General features: G+C 42.3%; 1 protein-coding gene across 2 annotated transcripts in view; it reads right to left on the reverse strand.

The window, feature by feature from the left end:
* SLC9A7 (solute carrier family 9 member A7) overlaps positions 1-20,261 on the reverse strand; it is a 62,776-nt gene that overhangs the window by 28,655 nt on the left and 13,860 nt on the right. For both annotated transcript variants that reach the window (XM_082784851.1, XM_082784850.1), the window contains exons 2-7: positions 6,943-7,142; positions 5,606-5,683; positions 4,873-4,949; positions 3,765-3,877; positions 2,337-2,442; positions 1,908-2,049 (exon numbers count right to left, since the gene is read on the reverse strand). In XM_082784851.1, coding sequence (XP_082640977.1) covers positions 1,908-2,049; positions 2,337-2,442; positions 3,765-3,877; positions 4,873-4,949; positions 5,606-5,683; positions 6,943-7,142 — 716 coding nt within the window. The remainder of the gene's footprint in view (positions 1-1,907; positions 2,050-2,336; positions 2,443-3,764; positions 3,878-4,872; positions 4,950-5,605; positions 5,684-6,942; positions 7,143-20,261) is intronic.

Below are 20,261 nucleotides of genomic sequence, written 5' to 3' on the forward strand. Positions count from 1 at the left end.
CAGCGACAAGGTGGTAGCACCCCCTGCCCCTATGTAGGAAGCCAGTACCTTGACAGACACACGGAGGCTGCACCACCACCCACGGCTCCTCTCCACGCACAGCACAGCTGCAGCCAGGGCTCTGTAGCATTACACAACCAAAACCTAATTTCAGGGGAAGTCTGGTTAGCACAAAGCACTGCTGAGCCCAGCTACCTGCTCCCCACCCATGCCACTACGTCTTGGTGGCCTTCTGAAGCTAAGAAAGAGCCCTCATCGGAGCTGATGCCTCATTTCTAGTCTCTTCTGGCAGCTTTGGGAATCAAACTCTATTCCCCTGGTTGTTATGCTGTAAGTAACCATACCAAAACATTTTAGAAAGCCAAAAGTCAGCATATATTATCTGCATCATATTTGCAAACCAAGCGTTCTGCCTGCTTTCAAAGGACAATGCATGACCACAGGAACCCCCTTTGCTGGTACAGGTACAGCTGTAGGTACTCCACAGCTGTGGCAGTGCTACAAAACATTGGGAATCAGGTCCTATTAACTTCACTCACGGCTTAAGTTATGGGCTCTAATTAGCTGAGAGTAGTAAAATGCACATTTACCATTTGCTTGTAGACTATTACAAGATGTTAAGTATTCCTTCGCCAACAATAGTTTAAATGGTATAATTAGAGCATAAGTTTATGTATTTTTATGTATTTATTTTTAAACCAGAGGCTGTCTTGTGAACAGTTTCATAGCACTGTCCTGAGCACAAGCATTACAAACAGCAAGAACCGACTGCTGCTTTTAGATCATGATTTTACAAAATGGATCCGAATGTATTCAGGCTGTAATTAGAAACTAGCCAGAAAGCCAAAAACCACAGCAACAGCACTCCATCGGCTAGAGCTATAGATGGCTGGTAGCTTAAAAGCCAGGCTAAGAATCATCGTTCTGGGTCACATCGATTGCAGAACAGAGGAGCTTGAAGACCAAACGCTAAAGCATCACAGCACACCTTCCCCCCATATCTGAAGGGTTTCCATTCTGCAGGATACAATGAGGAAAACCTGAGCAGTGTATATATAACAAGATACAGTTCAGACATTATTGGTGAAGATCAAGAGTCGCAGGTTCATGATTATTGTAAAAAATATCACATTCTACCAGTTTTCAGAAGTCTAGGCAGATCAGAGCAAGCTGGGATGTGTAAAAGTATCATTATCCTAGCCAGTCCAAAAGCAGAGTTTGATTTTTTTTTTCCCTTTCCTGGGGAAACATCACAATTTCTGGTGCAGATCAGGCTTAAGATTTATTGCCCAAGCTTAAAGCAAAACCCACACAGATTGCTCCCTGAGTGCCTCAGAGCCCTCATCAAATAGACAAAGCTTCAAGAGAGCAGGACAGGTCAAGCAAAGCACGTAATGTTATGATGTTAACTCTGGTAGAGATACTCTTACCCAAGCCGCATGATACAAGATTTCCAGCAGAAAGGTTAAACACAGAACTCAGAAAGAACCCATTAGGGTCAGAAATAGCTATTAAGGATTTTGCTGAAGAAGAGCAAAACACCAGTTATCCTATGAGATGTCTTTCAAACCTATATAATAAAAACTTTTTTGTAATTCCTAAAAAGAAACTGAACATTAGGACGTGTCTATTTAGGGCTCCCCCTTGGCTTTAAATCTTTTGGCAGTACAATGCACGCAGCAACATCACTAAAACTTCTAGTGTGGCCACAGTTACACCAGAAAAAGGGGATTTTATGGATACCTATATGCCTTTCTATAGGCAGAGGTCACACGAATGCTGGTCACGTCTTCACAATCAGATTAAAACCGGCTTAAGTCACCGTTGCTACTGCTGGAAATAGGTGAGCTCCATTAGCACATGAATGTAGCATTTTATCTGGAAAAGCTAAACATGAAAAAGGATATCAGAGCTGTCACTACTCCTGTCACTGCTCCCATCATGAAAGAACCACTGAATATTCCCAGGAAAACACCAACCGACTTGAAAAATGCTGCTGCATCAAAAGCATGGGTATTTTCACCTGTTGGCTGGTAGGCAACTATCGATCTAGGAACAGAGTAACACAGTGACAAGTTAGATGTGGCATCAGCAAGGCTTTACTCCAACAGCATCACCTGAACAGCAGAAAAGACAAACCCATACAGAAGGCAAACTTTCATTTCTGGTGCCTGTTATGCATGAGATATCTTGGCAAATGCTTGTAATATTTACTAATTCAGCTCAAGATGATCCACTTAAATTTAAAATAGCACGTCTAAAATAAATGCTTTTTCTGAGAAAAATACCTAAAACGATTAAGTAATTTCAGAACAGAATTTCAGGTAGTTACTTACGAAGATAATACAATGGCAACAGCGTCATTCAACACGCTCTCCCCAAACAGAAGGGCATAGAGATCAACATCAGCATGCAGCTCATTAAATATTGCTAGCACGGTAACTACAGAAAGAGGGAAAAAAAAAAAAAAAAGAAAAGACTGGCTGACTTCAAGAAAAACTGTGAGTTGTGACAGAGTAGACTTTCCAGTTTGCCTTAAGCAACAAAACCCAAAATTGAAGTACAGGCTCAGAATCAAACTGGGAAATAGACCAGCCACATTTATCTACAGGTAAGCAGCTTCACCATCAGTTTTAAGGCAGCTCCATTAGGACGGGGGCTCTGCAGTCCTCCCATCTGCAAAGTCCCCCGTGATCACAGGGCACAGTGCAAATGAAACTTCTACCAAAAAAAAAAAACCAAACAAAACAAAAAAAAAACACCTTCAGCACCTAAACACCTTCAGCAAAACATTCTGCAGCCCTTGCTACTTTTAAAGGCTGCATGGCTTGTTGACATGGCTTTATTAGTTCAGTCATAGTGCTAATAGCTGTAAGTGTTCCCCAAAGCACGCACTATGCCACAGCAGTGTAAAATTGTGTAAGATTAGAAATATTTAGCAGTCTTGCCCATTTCAATCAGTGTTTTCACAAACACTTCAGTCTGGCATGAGAGAATGACTCTGAAGATGTTCCCATATATCAGCTTCAAAAAAATCACATGGTACTTCTTTTTTGCATAAAGGCCAAAATCATGTGCAACCACGAGCTGTTCAGAGCTCAGCTCAATCACAGGAGCTACTTCCCATTTTTACACCAACTAACACATACGACATCACACAATCTGTTTTAAACATCAGGCTTCACACTTCAACACTCCCTCCCCTAGCCCTTCACGCACACCAGCTCTCCAGACTCACCTGTCAAGTGTGGAAACCTTTGTGAATATGCTGGACTTCCAAGGAATGACTAAATTTTTTTGCCAAAAGATAAAGTTAATCTGCAGAAGAGCGTTCTTCTGCTTGAATTTGTATAGCATCATTGGAATGAGAAAAAACACAAAGCCTCCTCAAGTACAGCCCTTAAAATATCCATTGTCCCAAGCAACATAACTACAGAAGTCTTGCTATCCAGACAGTATAATAATTTCATTAATTTTCAGCCTTAAATTTGAGGTACACTAAACAAAAATCTATTAGGGAAAAATATTTAAAATAACATAATGAACAGGAAAGTTTGATTTGTCCCCAAACATATTATCACATCAACAAACTGACAGAACAGCTTTCACAGCACCCAGCATTTGTATGCATTTCACAAAAAATCTGAGATACTAACACAACACAACTGAAAATAAAATGCAATTAATAACTTTGTGCTGTACAGCCAACAATCCTAGCAACAGGATCTTTTAAGAAGATTATTAAAAGTTGTTCAGCAAGCTACCTGGATCAGTGGCAGATATTATTGCTCCAAAGAGGAGGCAGTCTGTATAATAGAATTTACCAGAGAGCTGTCCCACCAACTTCATTAGTTTCACAACCCCATACATGAGATTCCTGTAAAGAGAAGATAAAACAGTCCAAGTCAAACAAGCTGGCACATTTCAGACAGGAAAAAAAAAAAAAAAAACCCACAAGCAACAGAATTTCAGGTGGGCTTTGTTATTCTAGAGCTCCATGAAACACTGCTGCAGTTTAACACCATGCTCTCAAAATTAAGTTCCCTCTCTTTCTGAGCAAACTGAGCAAAGAGTGAGATATGATCCAACATTTAACAGTTAAAATCAGCAAACAGCAGAAGATCTGTTCATACAACTAGCACAAACTCCACAGGCTGCTTCCTTTTTCCACCGCAGGGAACATTTCTGTGCTCAGAATTCCCCTCAGTGTTGGTTCTGCCACAGTACACAAAGACACAGAAAAAGCTCTGAACTAAGAATGGCTTTTAACATATTTCTCTTTGGTGAAATTGAGAGACATGAACCAAAGTCGCATATGCAACTCTGTATTTCTCTCTCTGCAATTTCTGTATTTGAGAATTGCCAAGAACACAGCAATACTAGCTGCAGAAGTGATTGTATGCAAGTAAACCAATGTGATTATCTTTAACCAAACGTGTACATATACATATAAAATTATGCATACACATCCATCAGGGGTGAAGGGGGAGAGAGTGTGCATGCACAATGGAAGGAACATCTCTAGAAGTCTGACAGCTAAAATTCTATTACAAGTAGTGCCTACAACTCAAGATAAAGTTAATTCTAATAGGAGCCTAACGAGCTTTCACTTTGTACTGTAACATGACATTAAAAACAGAACGCTGCTCTCTATTGTAAATATTGTTGCCAATTGACCTTGACAATATTGTTTGAAGGAGCAGCATTGTTTAAAAACCATATCTCAGCAGAAGTTTATTTTAATTCTGTCTGGAAGATTTGCAAATAAAAATCAAACAAATCACAAAATTAAGACAATCTAGATAGCTCAGTGTGAATTTTTCAAATTTAGCTTTAGTAAAAATAGCAACAGATAGTACGGATTTCACTTACCCAATGATAAAACAAGAGACTGCTGTTCCTAAGAAGGCATAAGCCAAAATTGACCCCAAATTCCTGAAAAAGTGTCTCTGCATAAGAAAACAGGTTTACTTACTCATTTAAAGAAGTTACATCACTTGTTCAAAAACATACAGTGCATTATTACACCTGCCTTTATTGGTGCTTTCTAGAGAAATCAAATGATTACTGCAATGTAAGTTCTGTCCAACTTCAATAAATTGAATATATCAAATCTGAACCAAGTATTGAATCTTATATGGAGCTCACTAACAGGAAACTTTCCAATAATATTTTTATAACAAATATCTAGATATAATATATAGATATAAGACATAGCTATAATAATAAACACAAGCACCACTTGAAGATGTCATAACCCAGACCTTCCGTCACCCAGAATCTAGAACAACTCCACTGGGATTCAAGTTTGGGTCCACTTCTCAGGGTAATTTACTGCATTTTGGACACTAGAGAAGGACCAACATGACTCATAGCAGGACATCTACTTTAAATGTAACTGATATTAACCTCTGGTAATACTCAAAGGAAAACAAATCAGCAATTTAATACGTTTGTCTCTTAAAACAGTATGACCTAACCATCTATGCAGGAAAACGGATTTTTCTTATTGTCACACGTGTTCCTGAACAAATCCTGATCCTGACCAGATCAGCAGTCTCTCATTAAGAAAAGGCTATTTTCCTCAGGAAATGATTACACTTACTTTCTTCAGGCTATAACCAGCGTGAAAGATAATAGGAGGCAACAGAATGTTGAAAAAGACTTCTGGGTCAAATGTTACCTAAAAAAAATAAAGTGTGAAATGAATTAGAAACAATCCCCCCCCAAAAAAAATAAGTCTTTTTCCTCTTTTATTTTTTTGACAAATATTTGTAGGTGTTGAAATAAACTTTTGGCCAAGTTGACCTTCCAAAATATTGGCCAGCTCTATATAGATGCAGCAGCAAAAAGCTGCAGCTATTCATATTGAAGAGCATCTAGGAAAATAAACATTGCATTCATCAGTAATGACAGTCTTACAGTCCCCTTTTTGAATAAAAAATACTCTAATAGAAAGGATACTGGAGAAAGTATCTCTTATTGTGATACATGACAGTCACGTATTTGTACTTTCTGTTGTTGTGTGTGTTCCTCTCCCCCCCCCCCCGCCAGTCAAGTCTGGTTTTCAGGAACTGGGATCACTCATCACTTCCAAATATTTCAGTGGATACTGCAGATATCCATGAGAGACTGCACTAGACTAAGGAACTAACCCAAACATTTAGAATTAAAACAAGACCCTCACACATGAGGCTGTCTAGGCCCTCTTCATTTAGTATCTAAACACAGACTAGAATATAAACACGTGTGCACTCCCAGCATGGGATTCATTTCATTAATCTGTAGCAGACAGGTACATATGAACAGTCACCTACATTCTCTTCATAATCACAGAAAAGTATTTTTAGGTTACAGGCCTAAAGCGGCAATCCTATACCTCAAAGTCTAGCTTTGCTACACAGAAAGGGTGTTTATTTCCAGCTACTGAATAGAAGCAGTGACATAGCAGATGCAAGCAACAGTTGATACGTGAATTTCATCTCCAACACCAGATTGTCTTGTTTGGCAGGTTACAGGGATGTAAGCAGCAACTATCTCCTGAAAATAAACAGTCGAAAACCCAAGGACAAAACAAAGAAACAATCACAATTCGTTTTCTCCCATATATTGTATTATAGAAGGCAGCATCAGAGATCAGAACGAAGGCCTTTTTTGCTCAGCTAGCTTTCATGAGTTGTACAGATGTTAGCAGTGTACATTAAGCCTCCAGCAGCAAGCAAGGGCTTCGGGGAGAACTACATGCTGGCAGCAGAACACAGCTTTGCCAGCAGCGCTAGAGCACAGAAGGTGCTTTTGAATTCAGCATTGAAGTGTTGTTACCACCAGATATGCAGACATTTGAGACTACCTAATATCCAAATGGCAGGGGAAGGAGGGAGCTGCAGAAAAATCCCCACACAGCCAAGCAGCACACACTCACAAGAAATGGCCTGGCCTCACCTTTCGTAACATGTCATTTTGCTCCACGTTGTGGATTTTCCCGGGGCTTATCTCCCCTTTGAGCGTATATTCGAAGAACTTCCCGCTGACGTTGACCAGCAAGGTTGTAAACGGCCTGTCCTCCTGCGAGCAGCTGAAGGGTTTATCGTGGCCACTGGTAGAGGGAGTCCCGTACCTCAGGATCACCCCAACGATGAGTCCTGGAGGAAGAGAGTTAAAAATCCATGAGGCTGATCTGCCACTTTACCTCGCTGCTGAGTTTTGAGTATCAGCTGAAGTATAAAGCAGGAACCTCACAAGCATCAGACACACAGCAGTGAATTGCTACTTTCAGTTTCCTGCAAAGGAAGAGATGCCCCAAGCACACTGAAACTAAGGATGAGTTTGTCAAATCTGGCTTCTGCCCAAAGTGACAAAAATACTCACTTTCATGTCTCTTCTTCCTCACCCTCATTCACGCCTCTGATGTGTAAACACCGAGTTGTGCTTGAGGCCAAGCACTGGGACACAACAAATGGATTTCACCTTCTTACAGGCAGAACTGAGTAGATATACCACTGCTGATGAATAACTGCTGAAAACGTGAGACCGTAACTTAACTGAAACCATTTGCTGTAAAATATTGGAACACAGCTGCAGTGAGGATGCAGCCTTTTTTTTTTTGCCTGGCAATTTTAAGCCAGCTAACAACAGCAGATGCAGGATCTCCTGCATACTTGTAAATAACAAAGGTAACCTGATAGAAGGTCAATACCAGAAATCTGGGTAAGTATAACATTTAACTGAGCACCATTTCTTTTTAAAGGTACTGTGGAATGAACGAGACTCCACAGAAAGATGGATAAGAATAGTCAGGGTGGCTTTGGTCTGCTAAGTACACAAATGGATGCCCTCTTAAAGTCTCCCCGCCACGCCACCTTAAAACAACCTGTGATTTAATCCTTGTTGCAGACAGCTGCAAGGTGATGATGGGTATTTGTCAGTAGAGAAATGATCCTTTTGTGGACAGGTCAGTAGTTAATGCTGGCTTTGCTGTCTGCGACCAATCTGCACCCATAGATTTTTTTCCCCCCAGATGGTAAATAAAATTGACAGGTGTTAGCCAGAGCATAAATGAGGTATAATAAGAAAAAAATACACAGCACCAAAAAAACCTTATCTTTATGGCATGGATTAAAGAGTAATCAAACTGTAATAAAACAATTTTAAAAAATAGAACAACCTCCAACCAAAATAAGCCTCCTCATTCTCCTCAGGTTCAGAGTGGAAAAATGGTTTTAATGGAAAAGGAGGTACAACAATAGCTGTGCCACTCCATTGGGCGGCTACCCACGTGTCCCCCTTCTCTGCCATCAGTACGCCATAACGGCAGCATGATCATTAAAACCTAATTGAAAGATTAGCATTTATTTCGTTTAGAAACGAGATGTGTATACTCAAAAAGAACACACGGGACGAAGACTTGGGCAAGACAAGACTACCTTCTGAAATTTCAGCTGCTGACAACTGAAAGGCAGAGTTACGGAGCATGCTTCCTCATGACGCCCGAGTATTTTTCGGCTGCACATAATGGCTGCGATGAAAGCGCAGCTATGCACAAAGTGACAGGCTACAGCCAGCCAGCTCCCAGCCATTTGCACTGCCAGCGATGGCTACAGACGCTTTCTACAAACCCAACCAGCCAACCTGCCAAAACTTTTTGCTGTTCCCACTCTCCTCATCCCTAGACAGAGAGAACCGAGCTCACACAATACCCCCAGAAGGCTTTCAGTCTTAAATATTGATCTAACCAGGTTCAGCCAAAACCCTGTAGTAAATCAGGAGCAAGAATAAAAACTCCACAGATTAGCTTGTACTCATAGCAGTGGCACAAAACCAGCTCCGTACTACTGCTAGGCTGACATAATAGCTTCTTAGGCTCAGGGAGCATCATTCAGTGAATTCATTTCAAAAGCAAATAGGGAAACCTTTGTTGCTATTGTATTAGGAGGATGCACCAGAGGGAGCAGGATGTGATTCTATTACAGGACTGGATGTAAGCCACTCATACATTTTCCCCTGTAATAAAATACATCGGTTATTTTAAATCTGGTTTTGAAGACACGACAATTATAGCTGTAACTCGTACTCACTGTTTGAGGTTAAACATACTTTAACCCTCAGCGTCCCATGGCCCTGCTACCGGGAAATATCCTGCTTTCATACACTTTCCAGTGACAAAACACCAAGCTGGATGACCCTCACACCCAGGACCATGCAGTTTGGGAAGCTCTGATCCCCGCTGTCAGGCTGTCTTGCAGCTCTACCCCCAGCAACCTTGGGAAAACCATCACCAGCAGGATGCAGCCTTACCTACTCATCCCCCCAAGGTCCCAAACATCTGAAGACCTAAGCAGCTTTCAGGCAGACCAAACAGCCCAATTTACAGCTTCACAAACTATGCCTTTCTAAGCTGCCCAACATCACGTGTTATAGAGGGAGCAAGTTCATCCTTTATGAACTCTCTCTAGATCCTTGACTTCAACCATTTCCAGATCAACAGAGTCACGGCTGCAGAAAAAGGCCGTAAAAGAAAAAGACTTGGAGCTGCTCGATGGCCAGGCTTAGTGGGATGCTCCAGACTTACTTTAGCAACAATTGCTAGGACACTAATACAAGCACAGATTTGGTACAGCACTACTGCTCATCTGGAGGCAAGAGGAGGGATGGCAGCAAGGAATAACGCAGTCCCCAGGCTACTTTCATCCTGCACAGGTTCACTGATGAAGAGTTCATAGAGAACTTGGATCAATGGAGCAAATATTTGTCTGAACACTTGAGCATTTTAGCTCTTTAAAAAGAAACCTCAAGGGCCACTAAACCAGCACTGCCTTTTACTGCAAGGCTGTCACAAGAGAGAGCTAGAAGCAAACTATAAACGCTGCAAAACTTTAGAAGAGCCTTACTTTCAAAATTTGTTTGTGGTAATGGCTGTAGATTTACATCACTGCTCATTAGGACTCAGGAAAGATAAATTCAAAAATTAATACTTTATGTCTTGCCTACGCATGACTTGTGCTCTCACTTCTAGCAGAGAAAGCATTTCTGCCACTGCGCTGCCTGTACAATGCCAGTCATGCAGCTGCTACACAAAGAGCATCTTATTGCACATAAAGCATTAAAAAGCTAGGACTTCTTTCCTTTTTTAAAAAAAGGAATCTCTAGTGATGATAAAAACTTCACAGGCAGTTAACACCAATCCAACAAAACACCACTTTAAGCAGCATATTTACTTTTGCTTTTGTTTGAGCACAGAAATCACTGCTGTGAGACTGAGCTCAGGCACTAAGCTCAACCACTAACTAACGCCTGTCCCAGGTCAGGGCTGAGTGTCGTGTGGTTTTCCAGTCAAGTCCCAGGACCGGCTGCATAATCTCCATCCTTGCATACAGTCAAAACTCACACGAACGCGGCCCTGCAGCCTGCTCTGAGCAGAGGGCTGGATGAGGCCACCTCCAGAGGTCCTTCCCCCTGGGTTAATTCTGCGATTCAGACTCTTTCCTGCAAACATTTAGAACCCCAGACAGGTAATTTATATTGCAAAGGTTTCTTTAAAAGCAACTTTGCTGCTTCCTTGGTCAGCCTTGGAGCTTTGTTTCAATGAGACAGCGCTGCTGGTGCACAGCCCGAGAGGCACAGAGCATTTTCTGGGTACTTGTGGGGCTCTGGCCTGCAAGTGGTCCGAGGTGATGGCAAGTGAAATATTTTTTTCTCTCCCCAAAAGTAAATAGAACAGGATTTTGTAACATTTGAGAGCCTAGATTTTTCCTACATACACCCAAACCGAACTTTTTACCAATTTGTGGACCAAGAAACAAAAGACAAAAAAAAAGCAAGACTGATGAGAGAAAGCCCTGCTCAAATATTTTCAAGGCAGAAGACTAATAATAATAAACAATATTTATCACACAGCTTATTTTACTATAGGATGTTTGTGTGCATTGAGATGCCACAGTTTTAAAAAACCAGGAAGTGTTTTTCTTAACACAGGGTCAGCCTCTGAACGTGACAGCCCACACCTTCACCTTTCAGTGATTTATCATCAGGAAGTGTCAACACTTCTTACAAAGGAAAGAATTCAAGTATTGTTTCTGATCCAGAACTGAGCCAGCAGTGCTGCACCTAAAATAATCAGATCAAATGTTAGGTCCCACCTGCAGACCAGCTTGCAACACACTCTCTCTGTACCGAGTGCTTGCCATTCACTGTCCTTTCCACGTACTGCAGTACAACTTCTCCAAGAAGGTGAGGTGCAAGCCAGACATTGCTGAGCTTCAGCCCTCTCTTAGGGTCTTGCACTCAGCACCACCTACCATTAATTACTTTCGCTTCCAGCACAGGATTCATCAGCTCGTCACATCTCTGCAAAAGATGAGACTTGTTTTGAAAATAATCCTCATCTTTGGCAGTTTAGGTTCAGCAGCATAACTACAGGATGAGCCCTCACCACGTTTCAGTGAAAGAGCTTTTTTTTTCTGAGGGGAAACGGAGGCAGGCGGTGCCAGGTCTTAAGTCTGAAGGAAACTTTGGGGATATCCAGGAGCTGAAGTGTTGAATAACAGATTCAAGGTCATGCTTTGTCATTGCCTTAGGACTATTTTAGATAAGGACATTAAAAGACTGCAAACAAGGTGTGGATTAATGTCACTGCACTAATTCTTCCCTGTAGGCACAGCGAGTGGTTACGCTATCAAGGGCATTTTTGTAAGAAGTACTTTATTCACTTAAAAAAATATATTAATAAAAAAATCAGTGAACCAAACTAGGCATTGCTCTGTATTTAAACAAACAGATTACTCAAAAAAGGTTAGAGATGCTGCACAGTAGCCAAATATCAAATTAACTTGTTGACTTGATGCTGCCAGACACACACACACCATGCATGCCGCTGCCTTCTCTAAAACCTTGGTTTCCAGGAAGGCCACAGGAGTATCTGATGGCCAAAAATCCCTTCTGACTAACTGTTAAGTCTGATGGGTCACTTTTTGTCTTCGGAGATTTAATTCTTCTTCAGGTCATGTCATATTAGTGCCATCTACATACTCACGTGAAGTGACACGGTCAAAAGAGCACAAAGTACAGAAGGCAGCAGATGTACTTTACTCTTTAATGACAATGGGGTTAAAGAACAGCTTTAAGAGAGGAAAAAGGCATCTAAAAATATAACTACCAAAAGACAGAGGGCTGCTTTGGCAGTCAGTGATGTGAAAAATTACTGCTTCACAGAGCTGCACATTTACACAGGGCAGTGATAACCCCAGAAACATCAGTGCTTTCCTAGTAATTGGGAGGGATGAGCAGACACTGTTAGCAAGGTGCTGACCACAAACATGACCACAAGCATGTAGCAAACTGCTGACCAGCAAAAGAAATTGTTCCTTGTATTCCCCCACCCTTCTTGTCCCTGGAATCTAACATTCAGAGAAGAGTAGAACAAAATCCACATATTCAACAACTTTTCCTGGAAGAAATTGCTGTCCTGTGGTAAGGGCATGTGGCCTCTGGCCCAAGCATGGGACAGTGAGTCAAGGCTCCTGGCAGCTCCCAGCTTCAGCAGTGACGCAGTGGAACAGCCTGGACAAGCCATGGAGGACAGTTTCAAGAAACACCCTCACAAATAAATAAGATACCGCAGTTATAAAAGGCAACTTTTAAGTGTTTGTCAGAGATTACAGGTAACAGTCTGCAAGTACACTGTCTGTGTGCCTTCAAATTCAATTATAGCACAATTACCATCTCAGGCAACGTTCTTAAAGCATTTACTGTCAAGCATTTTATACATATTTTAAAAGATTCTTTGTACTTCCAGAAATAAGTATTCCTTCTTAGCAATCAAGCCCAGAGCAATGAAAACCATACACATACTAAAGCCACACGTACTCCTGGAGGCATGAGCAGCAATGGGCAACCACGAAAACCCTGACTCCAACCTCAGGGCACTTCTTTCCCTCTCTCCTTCCCCATGCAGCCATGGCTTCGTAACCCAGCACCAGCTGCGACCAGTCCCATCCCCTGCTGCAGGAGCAGGGTCCAAGCATCTCTTTCAGAGACCTCTAAACCAGAGAAGGGAAAGCCCAAACAGACTTATTTTTTATTTTCTCTCTCGGCACACTAGCAGGCTCCTTGAGAAAAATAAGCAGGGGGAGCAGCTCTGTGTTATATAACATAAAACTTCCTATTCTGTCGTGTTTTGTTACTGCTTTTCTCTCCATTTGCATATGTATACACACTAGGAACACTTGGTATACCTCACACCAGAGCCCATGAGCTCCTCAGAGGTCAAAAAAGAATAACGTCAAGCTGTTTGGTACAAGAAACCTTTATACCAGTATCATCACCTGGCTGAGACACTAGCCAGGAAAGCAGCTTTCCTATGTAAGAGAAAAAAGCCAAGACAACAATTACTGCCCCAACCACCCCAAAACATATGCCATAATGCTTAGCAGAAGGAGTTATTAATCTGTCATTGTAGAAGTCTGGCTTCAATCCGAAACCCAACAGAAACTCATTAAGCAGCAGCAGCAATCTCTTTGCTGACACTATCATTTCAGGGTTTGACACAGGGAGAGGGTGGAAAGGGAAGAGGCAGGAAATATATCCATCTCTGCGCGGCTTTGGTTTCAAAGACTCCACAACGGCTACGAGGAGAGCTGTGAACTACAGATAAGCCTGTTTTCTTGCTAAAAACAACAAACCACATCCCAGCCACCAGCCCTTGTTCATCTGAAAAATATTTGCAAGTTTACAGGAGCGTATAGAAGCCTTCATCCTGGAAACTGTTTCTGGGATCTTCTGATTAGGACAGTGGCCCAAGCAAAGCCTTAAGAAGACTGACTGAAGACACATGAGCAAGGTGAACAGGCTACAGCCTGCATCAAAAAGGCATTCAAAGGTTTTAAGGAGTACTTCCCAATGCTCCCTGCAATGTCTTTTTGCTCCAAGCCACATCCATTTACTAACAAGACATCCTCCTACCTGCGGAACAGGAAGTTTTAAAGTTGACTGAATTTTCAAGGAAATCCTTTCTGCTGAGGCAACTGGTGCTTGTACGTGAGACAGGTCACGGCTTCCAGGGAAATGCAGTGATCCAGATGCCAGAGAAGGGGGGAAGATGACAACCCTGTGACTTCCTGTGGTGACGGTGTGTGATCAGTGAAGTCCTGTTACTGCAACACCCACCCACAGCCTCAACAGGAGACCTATTCCATCTTTCCATGCCTGTACCATTCTCCAGGAGCCATTCCCAGCCTCTTACAGCGCTCCCTCCAGAACTGGTACAAGATTCACCTTCCTCTAACCAAGATCACCCTACAGTTTGCACTCACTGTCTCTGCTCCCACTGCAGACTGATGTCTCCCTGCCTGTTCCTGACAGATCTTAAATGCTGTTCTCGCCTGACATTTTTGCCATCCCTTCCATCTTTTTTGCACCAGTGGTGTCAGCATGATGCCCGAGCAGCATCTGCTGTGTCTCATCTGCATCCCACCTCAACCCTAACCCCAGCACATCTCACTAGAGTGACAGAGGTGGTTGGGAACTGATGAGCTCACATCCCCTTGTAGCCCATAAGGTGCCAGCTGAGATCCAGTAGGATCAGTCTTATTTCAGCTGAACAGCAGTCAGTCCCCGCTATGTGGAAAAATAGGACCCACTGACATCCAGGGCACTGCCTGAAACTGCGAGGGCTTGCTGCAAGACCCCTTGGCGTTACAACAGCGGAAAAATAAGGAGTAAAACATTCTTCCAAAGGCTGATCTCACCTACATGATGAGAACCACAGTACATCCCATAAGACTGCTTTTATCTTAACCATTTTTGCATGCATATAGCTATTTATGCTGTCTTCTGGCCATCCATTCCTCTCTGCAGGCCTTCTCAAAAGATACAACCTGAAGAGAAAACAGTAAGATTCTCAGATTGAGCCAGTAGGTTTTCCACAAAATCTATTTTAACAGCAACAAAAACCTAAACAGTAAGATCTTGAATTTAGACATATACAAAGTAATCACCATAAAGCAACTCGTGCATCCCAAAGTGGAAAAATACCCTTTCACAAAAATACCAAGACAAGAAGGATCTATTTCATTCCCTTTACACTACTCTTGGGACCGTTTCAGCAAATTGTCACCAATAGACCCTCCGAACTTTATCTTGCTTCTCATGACACGGTTTCCATCAAGACAATCACAAGGGGTTAACAACTTGTAAGCAGTTTGCTTATAAAAACCACCAAAGCTGCTTTCAAAAGAAGAATTAACCACATACCATATGTATAAAAACCTGGCAATGTATACATTTGCCACGAGGAACATGAACACCTCCTGTGGGAGTGAAGGCCGAGGGCCTGGCTCGCGCCCACACAGGATGAGCAGGCCGTGAAACCCGGCGCTGCTGCTCACCACAGCAGGATGCCCTCCACCATACGTGAGACTTCTTTAAATAATCGGCCACCTGACTTTGTAACTTTTCCATTCAGGTTTAAGCAAAACACAGCATCAGCTAATTCTGGCTTCGCGTCACTTTCACTTCTCCAAATACACTCTTTTCTGAGACTAGAAATGCTTGACGGAATAACACGAGTGCCAGTCGCAACGTGCAATACCATATAAAATACCGTGTCTAGCCTACAGCTGCCATCCCAAACCACAAAAAAAGCACCTTATTTAACAGCACCGTGGCTGTTAGGACTCCTGTATCAGACAAACAGCTGAAAGTAACACAAAACTCCCCAAAATGCCAGTTTGTGGAGATAACCGGTTACACCACCTGCCTGAGCTCATCCGGATCTGCCCATGCTGCTCATAGGGAGAGCTCTCAGAGAGCAGTCGAGTCTTTGCCAGAAGCTGCTTATTTGTAAAATCACATGCTGGCACTACTGCTTTTGGGCAGCGTGGTTAAGAGGTGGTTATTTGGACACTTGGAAAAACATCTCTTGAAACTTTCCATATTTATTTATTTATGTTAAGTACTTACTCCGAGGTCGGTGACTATATGAATTTGTGGGTCGATGGCCATGCACGTATGTGCACCTTATTAATACTCTCAGCAGACAAGTTTGATCAGTAATTAACACACAAAGACCACAGATTTGCTTCGCTGGACGTAATTTATCAAGGGCAACTTGCTGTAAGCTTCTGTTTTGCCTCCAGCAGCCATGGTGGTGGTACAACCATCACGCACATATACCCCGAAGCTCAGGGAAGTCACAGGACCAACAAATAGCTCCTGCTCGTAGCCAGCAGGACACAGTCCTGTTCTCTCATCCCTTTCCAAGGGCTCAAGCTTCCTCTCTAACAGAAAACAGTCAAACCCCAGGCTTGCCAGTGCCTTCCACTGCAACTCCAAACCCTCAGCCAGAGGTTAACTTCTCCGTTAATCCCACTGACAGGTTTCCAGCCCACCAGCACAGGAGCATTTTCAGCCCAACAGGTTACTCCCTAACCCCCAGAAAAATGCACTGCTTTAATATGCTGTAAAGTTGAGTTCAGTTACACCCCATGGACACTGGATCTCCCCTGCACAGTTCACGTCAAAAAAAAAAAAAAAGCCACAGGAGTACTATAAATGAAGTTCCTTTCTTTCAGAGATTGAAAATCCATGGTGCACTGAAAGAGAAGAGGTTTTATTTAATGATTTGCCTTTTAGAAGAAGTCATTAGCAGCTTGCAAGAGCTCCCACACATTCCTCTTCCAGGTTGTTCATCAAGAAAGGTGGGGGAAAAGAACAGTAATCAACTGCAAACAAAAATTACAGTGTTGAAGCATAAACGCTGACTTCAGTCTAAAAAACTAGAAGTTCAAGCTCAAGTTCAAATTCTAAGGACATATTAGGAGAAAAATGAGGTGATCTTACAAACCAGTTGTGACTTCCATCTATAACAAACTTTTTATTTTCTTTGCTTTACTCAACCCTCCAGAAAAATAAAACAGGAGGAAAAACAACAACAACATTCTTCCTTTATACTTCATGTAACAAATCACTTTTGAAACCTAAAAAAAGGTCCCTTTTTGACCCACAAAACTGCAACTATTTTTCCCTGGAAGAGTTCAGTTTTCCAGAACTGCTAACGCCCAAACCATGCAACTCAGAGCAGTGCTTTCTCAATTCAGCTAGGCAGTTTCCTACACACACACACACAACTAATTCAAAGGTGTTATGACATTTAGCATAGATTTCCTTGTTGAAACATGCCAGTGTCACAAGATTTGATTTTATTTTTTATTTATTGTATTTATTATATAATAAATGTGCACAACTTCCTGGAACTGAGACAAAACAACTTACTGGCTGAGGATTTGCAGCAAGATAGATCCTTTGCTTAAGCAGCCCCGAAATCAGAAAGGGCAGCTGTTCCAAAAGCAAACTTGAGCTTGCAGATTTGGGATACAAGGTGCTACATAAAGCATTCTTCCTGCAAACAGCTTAAGACTTGAATACAACAGAAATATGGAGCCACAACATTGATTATTATTGGTTTAGCCTTCAGGCACAGTGCTACGAGCACACCTCTGAATTTAAGGAGTCTGGAAAGAGCTTCAACAAAGTCACAAGGCAATTTTTAAGGAACTACTCTCATCCGTGAGATTCCTGAACGTCAGGTTTATAAAACATTAAGGCCTGACAAATTGCAGAGATGCCAACAAGACTTAAGACTTCACAATCCAGCACTGACAGCCTGAGTGTCTCTAGGATGTCCTTACCTGACGCTGTTGTGGATTCTGTGAAAGGCATGCTTGTATGAAAGTAACTTTGGATTTTTTGCAGAAAAAGAGTAGAAAATATTTATATCAAAAAAATGACACTTCACAGTTCCAGTTTGAGAAAGTGTTTCTTAAAACTAAGGCAAGTTCTCTCAAATAAAACTGTATGAGAGATTTTGCTAGGCTGAAGTCATATCCTTGTTAAGGCCTATGATTTAAATTAAATTTGCTGTAAAAACTTAACTAAAAACCTCCATGTGTTTCTTTCTTTTTTTAAAAAGGGGCATTCAAAAAATGTCCAGACTGAGCATAAAGTGACAGCAGACAGAAGAGGCTGTTGCAGCTCTTAAGACATCACTTACTACACTAGAAAAACTTTGAGCTAGCTTATCAATCAGTATCTCCAAGGAGGCTCCCATCATGGTTTTGTCACTGGTTAGGAAAGATTAATAACAAAAACTGTATCTACTTAGGCTGCCCCAGCACAGAAGCTCATGGGATGCCACAAGAGCCACAGATCTTGGAGCAGGGAGAGCACAGCGACAGCTCCAAGAGGGAGGAGGAAGGAGCAGGCTGCAATGAGCCGTGGAAGCTGAGACAAGAACAGTCACCAAAATGCAAAGAAGCTGCAACCAAAACTGCACAGAGCTGCAATCCCAGACTTGTGTCTTCCCTCTGTTACAACTGCTGTAACTTTATCTCAACTCCAATAGCCATTGTTGTGTGGAGCACTCAGCATTTCCTACTCTGCATACGCAGGGCAATAATCTGCACCTCAGTTTGCTTTGGTGAATCCCCCCTCTGCTCCAAGAGCAGGCAGACCACAAGAACATTGCACCAAATCAGCTTAAAAATGACATCCAGCCTTCATCTAACACTTCTGCTGGGATTTACTCTGAGATCAGACAAGTTACAACTCACGTGAGGCTGCTGCACACTTGTCCCTCATCCTGTTTGGTAAAATTTGGAAAGGATATCACCTGAAGATGGGTCTTTTTCTAAGAGTGACATCACGCTGTCTGCAGAGCTGGATTCAAGGCTTGTGCCCGAGAGGTTCCGGGTGATGCTGACAACCACAAGGGGCTTTCCACAAGGGGTGTGTGTTTGCATTCTTACACCAGTAAGCATTTAGAGGTCTGCCTGCAAGAGTACCGGGCTTTCCAAGCTTCACTGGTACATGAAATCATACCTGGGATTACGCTGAGGAAAAAATCCCTGTCATGGGCATCGTAAGAGGTTCGGTGAATGCTCTTGATCTTGTTCCTTGTCACAGTTCCCTAGCAGGGAGATGGAGTAACAGCACTCCTCTGCAAACACATCAGGGAATTTAACAGATGGCTTGGTCAGTCTCCAGTGTTTGGATTCCCATAAAACAGGAGAAGGAGCAAGGAAAACTTCAGGAAGGATGTGTGACATGATGAGACTTCTACATACCACATACAAGCTCTTTTCTTGAAGCTAAGAGACTACTGTGCAAGTGAGGCAGAGCTCTCAAGATGCAGACGTTTGCTGTTCTGAGGACCCCCCTCTCTCACACATGTAGGAACTCATCTTCACTGCTGCTAGAAGCAACTTTTCCTGAGACCAAGGCGAAACACAACCTGACCAGCATGGTTAGGAGCTGACATGTGAGCTAGGCACACTGACAGGGACATGACGCCTTTCCTTAGGACTGACACATGCAGAGCACAGGTTGGTCCAGAACATGCTTTGCATGTGACAATTGTGGCTTTTGCAGTTTCCAAAGGCCTGGTAAAATACCCCAGGAGTCCAGGTGACCAGGGTATAGCAACACTGGACATCACAGATTGATTTTTTTTGTGCCAGAAGCAGTATGGAAGCCAGTTTGTACAAATGTACTTCTATACAGGCAAGTTCTTCACTGTGACCTATCAAAAATATCAGAATAACATGAAAAAAATATCTGACATGAATACAGCAATGCAAATCAAGCCCCACAGGTAACAGCTGAGCAACTGATGCCTACAGAAAGACAAATATTCAATTAGCAACTTCTATCAGCAATAATGGTAGATGCCCTGATGTCAGGAAATGCAGCCATGAATTCATGCCCAGTCAGGGAACACACATGCGTTAGCAGAGATCTGCAAAAAAAAAAGAAAAAAAACTGTGCGCTCAACGCCTCTATTGGTGAAGGTCCTAAAGATGGCAACTGCATGCAAAGCAACGCCACCAGAAGTCTGAATGAGAGCAATATTCAAAATGCACATTTAAATACAGTATCCTCATCAATGGAGCAAATCTTTACCCTCTAACGTCCTTCCTCCAACTACGTATCTCAGTTAGTGACCATTTTCAAGCTCTTAGTTCGCTGTTCAAAAACTGTTTATGCAAGACTTGCTGTTAGTGACAAGCTGTCACAAGCCACACACTATTGAAGAATGGCTATGTCTAACCGTAGATGTCTCCAAAAAGCCCCAGATTTGCTCGTTGACCCAACCAAAATACCTGAAGTGCCAGATTCTACAGTGAAAACAAACCCACAAACAAAGCAAAAAAAAACACCACATTCTTCAGATCAGAATATTAACTCTGTGTGCAGTAAATAAGACTAACATC

This window comes from Aythya marila (assembly GCF_965140915.1).
Source record: "Aythya marila genome assembly, chromosome: 1".
Taxonomy (NCBI): domain Eukaryota; kingdom Metazoa; phylum Chordata; class Aves; order Anseriformes; family Anatidae; genus Aythya; species Aythya marila.